Raw genomic sequence first — 12,779 nt, 5'->3', positions numbered from 1 at the left:
AAATAGATGGTGTAACAGCTACTCTGAGAAGTCTGTTTTTATCTTAGAAGAAAGGGAACTGGACAAGATAACAGGAAAGCAGAATTGAGGAACTTACCAGTCCTTGGCCTTCTCCACAGTATGAAGCTATGTTGTCTGCCAACATCACCCATCTCTGCTGTCTAGATATCCTCCTACCAGAATTCCTGATACAATCAAGGCCTTCAGGAGTTTTGCTATTTATTGAAACCTAATCTGAGTAGAGAAAAATTTTGTCACTTTTTAAAATTATGTAATTTTTTACAGGACAAGAAGGCATTGCTAGAATGTTCTGGATTGGATTAAATCAGCTATACTCAGCTAGAGGCTGGGAATGGTCAGATCACAAGCCATTAAACTTTCTCAACTGGGACCCAGGTAACTGTTCTTCCCCCACCACTTTGCATAGAACAATAGCTTCGAAAATCAAGGGCTTCCCACTCACTGAGATCTTGCAAAAGTTTCAGGTATTAACAACTCTTGTGATTGCTTCTCAGAAGAATTTTTTTTAACCCATTCTTAACAGTTATGGCCAAGTCAAACCCACAACTGGAGCAATTGAGTATTTGTCCTGATCATTAGCACAGCCTTGCATTTTTAGGTAAGAATAGAATAAGCCCCACCACATGGCAAGGAATTATTCTCAATCCATAGGGGTCTTGACTTGTCTATGACTTACCCATGTTATATTCATCTGCAACTTACCTCTAAAGCAGAAACATTCCCTTATTTTCAAATCTGTGGAGTCTCCCCATTCCAACACCCAAGTATTAACAGCATAATGGCTATATTTTATTATACAAGTAAATAACTAAAGGAAAATTTTATAGTGAAAAAAACCCTATTTAACCAAAAAAAAAAAAGAAAAAGAAAAAAAAGAAAGAAATTCCCCCTAAAGGAAGTATGACAAATGAAAAACCCAAACTTAACATCAATTTTGGTACTAAAGTATTCTGTACACTTATGGAAAAATGGGTTAAGTACTATAAAATACTACTGTTACTTAACTAAATTTTCTCATTTCTAATGAATTAACACCCTATTAGCTCAGTAAATAGAATCTTTAAACCTAATTTAAAATTTTTTTTTTTTTTTTTTGCTGGTGCCGATGATCAAACCTGGGCCCTTGAATATGCTAGGCAAACATTCTATCACTGAGTTACACCCAATCCTTAATTTAATTTTTAATTTAAGGTCTTAAAGGCATTACAGAATCATAGATTAATATTTTTATCATCTTATAAATACTTATTTTAGATAAGCAGAACAAAGTTTATTATAGATCAGCAATAAATATTTATTACAGATTATCAGCCACAGGATATATGACAAGAATTTTCATTCTTGGGGACAAGTTTGGTTTTAGTTTGTGTTTTAAGTAAGCTATAATATGTCAGTATCCACTACTCCCCCTTGTATTTTAAAAGAAAGACATAGTTAAGTATATTATTTTCCATTGTATACAATTCAATTTAATTAAAGTTTTAACTAAATGATGAATTCCCATGAAAGTATAAAATTATAAATGTGAAATATTTTTTCTAACCACCACTCTGATTCTAACCCTCTTCCTCTAACTCTCTGAAAATCCTGCTTTTTAAGATATGCCAAAGGCACAAGTAATAGGTGGATCAAGCTGTGCAGGAATGGATGCTGAGTCTGGTCTGTGGCAGAGTATTTCCTGTGAAGCTCAACTATCATATGTGTGCAAGAAACCATTAAATAATACTGTGGAGTTAACAGGTATCTTCCTCACTTGCTCTTACAAATAAGTCTTAAAACTGCAGTTTTGTGAAGTCAAGTAAATCCATCTCAGATACCTATTTCCACCTTTCCTTCATCTGATACTGCCAATATAGAAGAGTAGTTAATTTTTTACCCTGTCATTAGATATTATCAACTGCAAAATCTGAAGGTGAGACAATGAAGAATATCAAGTAAAAATATGTATATGCCCATTAGATGGCAGAGATATTCTTCATAGGAAGTATATTTCTGCTTACAGGTTGCTCTTATTCCTCTAGAGCAGTGGTTCTCAAATGTGGTGCCCAGACCAAGCACATCGGCATCACCCTTGCTATTAGACATGCACATTCCCAGGGCTCATCCAGATTTACTGAATCAGAAACTATAGGCATGGGGTCTAGGAATCTATGTTTTAAGAAGCCCTCCAGGTGACCCTGTGCATGCTCAAGTCTGAGAGCCACTGCTATGGGAACAGGTCTTATCTATTGCATGCCTCTATGACAAATCAAAACCTGTGGATGCAGGAGTACCTCCAGGGTCTCCCAGGCCCTGTCCCACAACACCCAGACCTCCTCCATCCTTCTGTGCCAGGCTGGTTCTTTAGGTCTTTTTACTGAAAGAACCCAGTAAAAATGATAAGTGCAGGACAAAATATCTACAAGGAGGGGCTTTTTCAAGGAAGTTTGAGGAAAGAGACAGGAGAACAGCTGAGGTTTTTGAGGAATGGAGGTTTGAGGAGTATTTTACAAGAATAAGGAAGAGTTCCCAGACTGTGGAGCAACAGGCCTGGTGTACACCTGATATTTGATTAATTCTTCACTGAATGAGAAAAACTCAGACTCAAAACTGGGAGGGAACAAGGGAATGTTTAAATGTCTTGCTTTAAGGAATTATGGGGGAAGGGGAAAAAATCAAATTTCTTGTCATCCAAAAAGGAGCATTGAGCTATTTTTTTTTTTTTTTGAGGAAAAAAATAGTCATATAAAATAAAGAATATAGGGAAATGTTTTAAGATAATAAGGGGGATGAATATTTATCTTTCAAGTTAATAGAAACCAATGTGATCCATACAACAAAAAGCATAACAGAGAAGCCAGCACAAATGAAAATAAACTAGAGCAACTAATATTAGATTAAGTAAATGTCTCAAAGTAGCAATTATTAAGTAAATCATGATGTTTTCACATGACTGAATAATATGCACTCATTATAACTGTGCCAGCAGGAAATAGAAAGAGGAGCAGAATAAAATGATATGCCTACTTATCATTTTAGTCTTGTAAAAATATGTATTCATTGATACAAAGACTAGAATATGAAAATGATTGTTTTAAGTTCAATTATGTATGATTTTTCCATCTGTTCTTTTATAATAACTGTAAAATACAGTCGTAATAAATGAACACCATTCAGAAGCTTAAAGTTAATTATCTTGTAATTATGAGAGGCTAGTTGAACCTGAATTTTATCCTTTAGGAAAAAACTTTTTAAGGTGCTGTGTTTTCTTGCAGTAAACCTTCCAAGTGGTTCTGAATCAGTGAAGTCTGAGTAACCAGCTACTTTCTAGTTTTGTTAACAAGGATAGAAGTATTTTGTATCACTTTATACCTGACTCTTTCTCCAGAAAGACTACACCTTCATTTGTGAGTTTTAGCATGAGCAAAAAAAAGAATCGCGCTCTATGAGGACCATTGGTCCAGCAGAGGAAGGAAAAGAAGAGGTTCCGAGATATTGTTGGCCCTTTCCCTCCATTACTGCTGTCTCTTGGGTGTGGAGTGAGCCAATGTCTCATTTTATTCCTGAAATCTCTGCCTGTCCTTTATTCAAAAGTGAGCTTTAATTCACTTGCTAAGCTGACCATACAAGAAAAGAAGGCTTGACCTCATGCTAATCTTTAACAACAGACTGGAGGGGAACCTAACAAATCCCAGAACCAGAAAAAGATTCGAGCAGCTGGCTTACCCCACACCTTTCTTCTGTCTGTTAGAACTCAGGACAGTCTCTCCCTTGATTGTATCTAAACCTTTAAATAGTCCATCCCCAGCCATATAGTATATTTCTGTCACATTGAGGTCACATCAGATAATGATAATAATGATTCCTTATCTAAATCCCTGCCAGAATTCTTATGTCAGGTATACATTAGGTACAATGTAAATTCATATCACTCAAGTATCTGCCAACACATTGCTTAGTTTTCCAGAAGCCTTATGATTCAAAACTAAAACTTTTGCAATGTTATTGATTCAAAATAGATATATCTTTACTGGAATATAAATTGCTGCTTTTCTCCTAGATGTTTGGACATATTCAGATACCCACTGTGAAACAGACTGGCTGCCAAATAATGGATTTTGCTATCTGCTGGTAAATGAAACTGGTTCCTGGGATGAGGCACACAAGAAATGCAATACCTTCAGTAGTGACCTAGTCAGCATTCATTCTTTAGCAGATGTGGAGGTGGTTGTCACAAAACTCCATAATAGGGGTAAGTTTTTCAAAAAAACATTTGAAAATATCCCTGTTTTCAGACTCCTGGTGGGAACAAAAAGCTTACGATTTGACCCTGTCCACAGGCTTTTCTGTGGTGATCAAACTTTTTTAGCCTGCATTGTCCAATACAGTAGCCATCAGCCACACATGACTTTCGAATACTTGAAATATAACTAGGGCAACTGAGGAATAAAAATTATTATTTTTATTTAATTTGAATTTTATTACATTTGTGTTTATATAACCACATATGCCTAGTGGCTACTAATTTGGCAGTAAAATGGTTGATTGAATAATCTCCCTCTTTTCATAAGCTAAATTCTTTAGGTTCCTCCAAAAATCTAAGTGATGATTATTTCACTTTTATAATTATTTGAAAGCTAAAGACTGGTAAACAAAGCTATAATAGACTGCTGTTACCATGCCTTCTGCCCAGGATTCTCTAATACTAGCACCTAGTAGTAGATACCTGTTCTGTGCCAGCTTGGTGCTAATTGTTTTTAGTGGTGGACAATATTTCTATTCTAATTGGACTATCTATGCTTATATTTATAGGGGTTCAGTAATCCCCATAAAGTAAAATTTATCTACAGCAGAGATCAGGAACAGAGCTTACAGAGTCGTACAGCTGTTTTTTCCGTGTACTCTCCCTGCATAAGTGCCATGGAAATCCCTCATTACCTCACCGACCTGCCTCATCGACATTTTAATAGGCTAATTAAGAGTATCATAAAGGCTCTTAAAACCTGTATCAGAATGTAAAAATCAGTAGCAATATACATATTAAAGAATGTAATCTAGTAAAGTCAAACAAAACATTTTTCTTTTAGATGCCAAAGAAGAAATATGGACGGGTCTTAGGAACATAAATAGACCAACTTTGTTTCAGTGGTCGGATGGTACTGAAGTAACCTTAACATACTGGAATGAGAATGAGCCAAACATCCCCTACAATAAGACTCCCAACTGTGTTTCCTATTTCGGAAAGGTAGGAAACCTCTGTGGTATCTTTATAGTCTTACTGTTATATGTAATAATAATATTAAGATTGCTTTGGTTATAGTATTTGTGTATAAGCTAAGAAAATAAAAAGTTAGAGGTTTATAGACCATCTTTCTTGGTAAATAAAAGCAGTTACTAAATAAGCCATCAGTCCACATTCTACAAGTATCTACTGTGACCTGAGGCAGATCTAGAGAATCTCTGTGTAACTCAGATTCTCTGCCAGAGTGGCTCTGATAACCCACATCTCCCAGATCAGGGTCTCCATCAGCCTTTCTGCCATCAGTGTCATATTTGGCAGGTAGCCACAATTTAACCTGAAAAGTTCCATCTTTTCATGTTCAGATTAAATTTTATATTAATCCTAGTTCAAGGATTGAAGTGGAAAACACTTTTTAAATGTTTTAATTTTAAGTAAAATTTATTCGAATTTAAAAATTTTTATTTTAAAAGTTAGGACTAATTTGTTCAGAAAAACATCTTACTCCTCTGGATTGTCTAAATATTTATTGAACATACTTTAGTTAAGCACTTAAAACAGTGCTTCAAAGGACATATGCACCTCTGCATCTTGTTTATATCACTTTCCTGTGGACAACTCTCTCACTGATTATGACGTGTCACCCAGGCATCTAGAGAGACTTAAGTGGAAGCAATAAATGACATGTCTATTCAGAAGTGTTTTAGTAGTAAAGATGTGTTTGGAAAGACATCACATCTGGTATTCTATTTAAAAGAATATCCAAGAAGTCGTTTAGAAGAATATCAAAAACAGAGCAAAAGTGGCATAAACAAAAGTGAATGGAAGGCATACCTAGACAGCATTCCAGCGTTCAAAACCCTCTGCACAAATGATCTGTTGAAGTCTAACTTCAAGAAAGCAAAGTAACTTGGTCAATTAGGCAAAATTAATTTTAAGTAGCACACTTGCAAGAGACAACATTGAAGTATAGACTGAAGTAGACTTGAAAGAAACTTTTAATTCTGGAATTCTTGAAGACTAGCTCTTGGAACACTACCATCATGTGTCTGAGGAAAAGAAGACTGGAAGTTAGCTGATTACTCCCCAAATTGAACCTGTGCACAGACTTTGGCCATATCATAGGAAAGAAGAATAGAGTGCTGGAACTGTTTGTGGATGCATTTTTCTCAGCTTAATTTCTAGGCTGTGTCCTTTGGTGGTTTCATCGTTAGGCCTTTAAGAAAATGAAACTTATTCACACTATGACCAGAGGACAATGCTGCAGTAACAGGCCTGAGAGCCAGAACCTTCTCTCTGCGGATTCAGATCTAAATGTATGACAAATAATTTCTTTCATGAGTAAATATATTTATCTTTTTATTTTGAAGCTAGGTTACTGGAAAGTCCAATCATGTGAAGAGAAACTTAAATATATATGTAAGAAAAAAGGAGAAAAAATGAATAACTCAAGATCTGATAAAATGTGTCCTCCAGATGAGGTATGTAAAATCTTTTAGTAAATTTTCATATTACAGCTTCTTGGTTAGAGATGGTAATTGAGACCTCAACAATTTAGACTTGCAAAATAAAGAAATTATAGCTTCTGTTCATTTTCGTTAGATCAAGCCAGAAGGCAGGAGTCATAACATATTGGTGTTCTCACACAAGGAAACAAGATATTCCTATTTGCGAATTTCCATAAAAATGTAAATGATTACTATCATTAATACTGATATCCTTACTTCCTCTACTGATATTATTCCTGTTCAGAAATAATTCAACCAACAACTGTTTTATGGTGAGCCAGGCCCCAGGGGTAAAGCAGATTGTGCCACTCCTGTCTAGCACAATCTTACAGAGGTCATTTATGAAGTTACAACCCACCCTCATCACATGTATGACTTCACTGGCCATGTCCTCAGTTTCCACAAGTTGTAAGATGTTATCAATATAGCAGAACTTGATTGTCAGAGGGGGACACTATCAAGTCTGGGAAACAAAGTGACAATATTTCTCCTCTAATTTAGGGCTGGAAGAGACATGGAGAAAACTGTTACAAGATATACAAGGATGAAGTCCCTTTTGGGACAAACTGCAATCTGACTATCACTAACAGGTGTGGTCATCAATAGATCTGTACTAGTAAACTTTTAATTCTGAGTTCTGTACTAAACAATCTGCCTAAGAAAATTGGGCATCTTTAATTCAGTGATTGTGAAACATTTGCAAAGTGGTTCTTCTTTCATAGATTTGAACAAGAATACCTAAATGATATGATGAAAAAGTATGATAAATCTCTCACAAAGTACTTCTGGACTGGCCTGAGAGATGTAGACTCCCGTGGAGAATATAGTTGGACAACTGCTAGTGGAATAAAGCAGCCTGTAACCTTTTCCAACTGGAATTTTCTTGAGCCAGGTGAGTGTCTGAACCTGAAAAGTAGTAGAATAATGACTAGTGAAATAGCATTCCTCCCAAATGTTCTTCATTTGTGTTTGAAATGAGAGGGGACTGATGATCTTCAGGACTGGAGACTATGAAATGATCCAGTGAAAGAAGTTAGAAAACTCAGTTCTCCAAAACCATCATCCAGCAACACAGAGATAGAACCACCATCCACCAGCATGAGGTTTTTTGTTTGTTTGTTTGTTTGTTTTATCTTTTCTAAGTCTCAAACAGAATCTAGAAGCTTCATTGTGAAGCACTTCACATTTTCATCTCTTCCCTTAACTTCATTCTCCAAAACTGAAGGTGTTATTTTTGTTATTCTCAGAGAGTAAGAATAAAGAAGGAACTATATTGTAGATAGTATTTATTTTGTAAATTAGTTCCTCTTTCTCCTGTCAGCCTTAAACGTTTGCCATGGAGTCAGAAGATTTGACACAGAAAGGGCCTCTAAAGTCCCTTTTGATTTTATAGTTAAGGAAACAAAGGCTTATAAAGGTGATTTACTCGACAAAAGTTTATCTGGTTATTCAGTTAGCAAATTCAGATCTAATTTCCAAGTCAGTGTTTTTTTTTTTCAAGAGGATTTTAGTTTTGAATAAGACAGTGGTTCTAACACATTCTACCTTTCTCCCTTCATATTACTTATTATTTTCTTGTGTTAGTCTAATATGATCATGAAGACCATTTTTTATAACCAGGAAACTGGAGCACACAAGCTTATAATTAAACACAATATTTAAAATGGAGAACACCCACAAAATGTGTGACACGTGGTTATGACCATCAGTGTGAGTGTTGTTAATAATAACAAAATTGTCTGTTTACTTACAGAAGACAGAGGATACAGATGCCAATTTTGGTTGAATTTCACTTAAATTAGAAATATTCTAGAAAGTAAAACATAGATTTATTTAATGGAGTCACAGCCATCTTAGAACAAATGTCACCTTTGTCCTGGACAAGCCACAGTGGTTGGAGAGTGCTCAAGGAGTAGCTACCACTATGGTATCCTTGGTTCTATAGTCAGAAAGACTACCATTTAGCCCTCTTTGCCTTTATAACTCCAGCTTTGGCCTATCGTGAGCAAACCATGGATGGGTGGGCAGAACAGGGAAGAGGCAGCACACCCCTGCAGGGGGGCGGGTCACTATTTTTCTCAGTTCCTCTTGTTGCCAATATATAAATATGAGGCAATATAGCTTCTCTGTTTGGAGGTATAGAAGTTGTCCTCATTACTTCCAGTGCGTGCGACACTTCTTGTATTCTGCCCACTCAGGCAGAATTATAATTAAACCATCTTTTATAACATTGAAATTGGGTCATATAAGCTTATAACTAAACACAATATTTGAAATTAGGACTGCCCACAAAATTGGTGACATAAGGTCACAACCACCAATATCATGATATAATGGAAAGGAAGCATAGCATGAGTTCAAATTTCAACTCTACTTCTCACTAACTGTGAGTAGGAGCAAGTCATTTAGTCGTCATTTGAAAAGTAGATCTGAGGGCAGGGAATGTGGCTCAGTGGTAGGGCACTTTCTTAGCATGTTCAAGGCCCTGGGTTCAATCCTTAATACCACCAAAAAAAAAAAAAAAAAAACTGGTAATACAAACTTCCCATTGTTAATTTTTTTTATTTGTTCTAATTAGTTATATATGACATTAAATGCATTTTGACCCATCATCCATAAATGGAGTATAATTTCTCATTTGTCTGGTTGTACTTGATCAAGAGCTACATAGGTCATGTAATCATATATGCACATAGTCTGATTCATTCTACCATTCCTACCACCATCCTCCCTCCCTTTCCTTCACTCTCCTCTGTCTAGTGCAAAATGCCTTTATTCTTTTCCACCCCTCTTATTGTGAATTAGCATCCACATATCAGAGAAAACATTCAGTCTTTGGTTCTTTGGGATTGGCTTATTTTGCTTAGTATAATGTTCTCCTGTTCCATCCATTTAGTGGCAAATGTCATAATTTTATTCTTCTTTAAGGCTGAGTAATATTCCTTTGTGTATATATACCACAGTTTCTTCATACATTCATCCATTGAAGGGTATCTCGGTTGATTCCATAGTGAATTGTACTGCTATTGTGAATTGTACTGCTATAAACATTGATGTGGCTGCATCACTATAGTTTGCTGATCTTAAGTCCTTTGGGGATAGACCTAGGAGTGGGAAGACTGGGTCAAATGGTGGTTCCATTCCAAACAAACTATCTTTTAATGCTGTTATGAACAAATAAAATTATGACTGTCATAACATAAACAGTAAACAAATATGTTTCTACATGCCTCCTTCTACTTTTATTGTGCCTGCCCTTCCTTTGGATCTGAATCTGAGAAGTGTACTGAACTACTTAGAAACTTCTCAAAGTTTTTTAAGCTAATTGGAACCATTTCCCTGCAGCATAGTGGTTTGGGGTACCGCTGGAAGCAGACTGCTTTGGGTCAACTGCTTACTAATAGTGTGACAAGTCACCTCATCCTCATTTACCTCAGTTTTGACAATAGAATCCACCCTATGGTTTGTTGTAAGAATTAACTAACTTAATCCCTAGAATGGTATCTGATTGGGAGTCAATACTTCTCTATAAAACCTACTACCACCACCATCATCATCATCATCCTTGTGAACATCATCTTTCCTTTTTTTCCTCCATTGATTTTCCTATTCTTTCTCTCTACCTTGGCTCAAATAAAGAGAAGAAATAAATGAGAGGAAATGCTTGAACTTTAAAGTTGTAATTGAACTTTCCCATTCAACCCCAGCATCTCCAGGTGGGTGCGTGGCTATGTCTACTGGAAAGTTTCTTGGCAGGTGGGTGGTGAAGGACTGCAGAAGTTTCAGAGCACTTTCAATTTGCAAGAAAATAAGTGAACCACTGGAGCCTGAGAAAGCAGCCCCCCAGCCTGATGGCCCTTGTCCTGAAGGCTGGCATGGTTTCCCCTCCAGTCCTTCTTGTTACAAGGTAAAGTAGCATTCTCACCCGATCTTTCAGTGGGGTTATCTTTGCACTATCCTAGTTCATGTCCTTGTACAAATTATGTTCCTTGCCATAGACATACAACCTTAAAAAAAGTGTTTGGGAGCCCAGAGTCCTTGGCAGGACATTTGGAACCTCTGGTGTCAGGTGTTTTAGTCGCACACCCTGCATATGTTCTCCCTGCAAGAGTAGGACCAGAGCCAGAACTGGCATTCTGCCTGGCTTCTTTCCTTCTGGGAGTCAGGTGGGCTGCCACCATGCTGACCCCATGCTTGTGATTCTCATAGCCCTCTACTTCATGTCAAATTAAGAGGTTCATCCCTTCTCATTATGAAAAAAAAAAAATGGGTCAGTCAACCAGTCCCACCAACCATTAGGCACACCACCCCCAAACTCAGTAGCAATGACAGTGTTTAGTCTCAGGCCCACAGATCTCGGGGTCAGCTAGGATTTGAATGATCTAGTTTGAATGGTCAACTCTGCTTCCAGCTGCAGGTCAGCTGTGCAGGATTCCCTGTGATGACTTGGGGCCTGTTGCCCTTCATCCTAGGGCTCAAGCAGAAGGGGCAGCCACTATCAGGAGCTTGTTTTTCTTGTGGGAAATCACTGGAGCCAAGAAGGCAAGCCCAACCACATAAGCACATCTCAGGCCTCTGCTCACTTCAGCTGCACTAGTATCCCACCAATCATAGCAAGCCACACAGTCAGGCCCCACGTCAAAGTACAGAGAAATATACTCCACCCACCAGGAGACCGTGACAAGAACATGTCATTAGACTATAGAGAACTGAAGAATTGGGTCCAATAATTGGCCTGTCAGTGCATTTTCTCTTCCTACTCTTCCCCTTCTTCTTCTTTTTTGAAATAATGGTGATTTCTTTGACCCAAGAAACAGTCCACAGTGGCAGGTTTTGTTTTGCTACCGTCTGTCAATGTCCACACATCAGTACAGACTTTTCTTGGCTGCTTCTTCATCCAAAGATAGTCCTATTCTTACATAGGTCTCAGTGGCCCGTGTTCAAAATTATATTGTTAGCACACTTCTTTGAAGAATTCTTCTCCCAGAGCTTCCACATGTACCCTTTATAGCTGGACTGTTGGTTCATCTTCTCTTTCAAAGTCCTGGGAATGCATGAGAACCTGTTATCTAGTTTACCAGCCTAGCTGAGGTGTCATCCATCCAGATGGTATCATCCATCTGACAATAGTGGGCACCTGTACAGGCCTTCGGTTGACACTTGGAGCTTGAAGGATCCTTGGCTCAGTGTACACACATTTCCCTGTGCCTTTATTATGCTGCGAGGATTGGTTTTGGGGTCCACACATTAACTATAAAAACTATGCATACTTCATGATTATGCCAGAAAACAAATTAACATTTTATTTTGTTAAGGCATTCCACGTAGAAAGAATTGTGAGAAAGAGGAACTGGGAAGAAGCTGAAAGATTCTGCCAAGCACTTGGAGCACACCTTCCTAGCTTCAGTCACATGAATGAAATCAAGGAATACCTTCAATGGTTAAGGGACCAGTTCAGGTAATATTTCTAGAATGAGCTTCTGTGCTAAATGTGATATCTTGTAAGTATTCAGATTAGCATGTTTTGTTATCTTGAAAAACCAGTGCTTAGCAATCATGCAATATCAAGCACTTATGCAAGATATCATGAGAGATTCGAAGATGAGGGAGACACAGTCCCTGTCCTTCACGTAGTAAAGTTCAACAGCGGCATTAAGAAAAGTATGTCAAAAAATCTACAGCATGGGTAAGAGGGGGACCTTGGCAATTCAGAGAAGGGAGGAAGTGCTCCTGGCCGGTATGATCAGGGGAAATGTCATGAGGAAAACTGATTCTTGGAAGGTAGGTAATATTTTAAAAGGCAGACTAGAAGAAGCCAGTGAAAACAGGACACAAGTCAAGGTGCTGAGAACAGAATGTACAGATATGAGCAAGAAGAAATGAATCATACAACTTAGCTAAAAAGTAAGATTTGGATATGAAATTGGAATGCCCTTGCTTGTCAGAGAATGAGCTTGATTTTAAGTCAATAAGTAAAAAACAAACAAGTTAATTAGTCGCCAATTAACTTCATTTGTGAAGAGATTAATTGA

General features: G+C 37.3%; 1 protein-coding gene across 2 annotated transcripts in view; it reads left to right on the top strand.

The window, feature by feature from the left end:
* Positions 1-12,779, top strand: part of LOC306656497 (CD302 antigen) — a 144,602-nt gene that overhangs the window by 20,914 nt on the left and 110,909 nt on the right. For both annotated transcript variants that reach the window (XM_079131751.1, XM_079131746.1), the window contains exons 5-13: positions 286-396; positions 1,621-1,761; positions 4,061-4,252; positions 5,088-5,245; positions 6,610-6,720; positions 7,249-7,337; positions 7,470-7,639; positions 10,455-10,654; positions 12,063-12,205. In XM_079131751.1, coding sequence (XP_078987877.1) covers positions 286-396; positions 1,621-1,761; positions 4,061-4,252; positions 5,088-5,245; positions 6,610-6,720; positions 7,249-7,337; positions 7,470-7,639; positions 10,455-10,654; positions 12,063-12,205 — 1,315 coding nt within the window. The remainder of the gene's footprint in view (positions 1-285; positions 397-1,620; positions 1,762-4,060; positions 4,253-5,087; positions 5,246-6,609; positions 6,721-7,248; positions 7,338-7,469; positions 7,640-10,454; positions 10,655-12,062; positions 12,206-12,779) is intronic.

This window comes from Sciurus vulgaris (genome assembly GCF_902686455.1).
Source record: "Sciurus vulgaris genome assembly, chromosome: 3".
Lineage (NCBI taxonomy): Eukaryota > Metazoa > Chordata > Mammalia > Rodentia > Sciuridae > Sciurus > Sciurus vulgaris.
The sequence above is the reverse complement of the archived record's forward strand: the minus strand, read 5'-3'. Positions and strand labels throughout refer to the sequence as shown.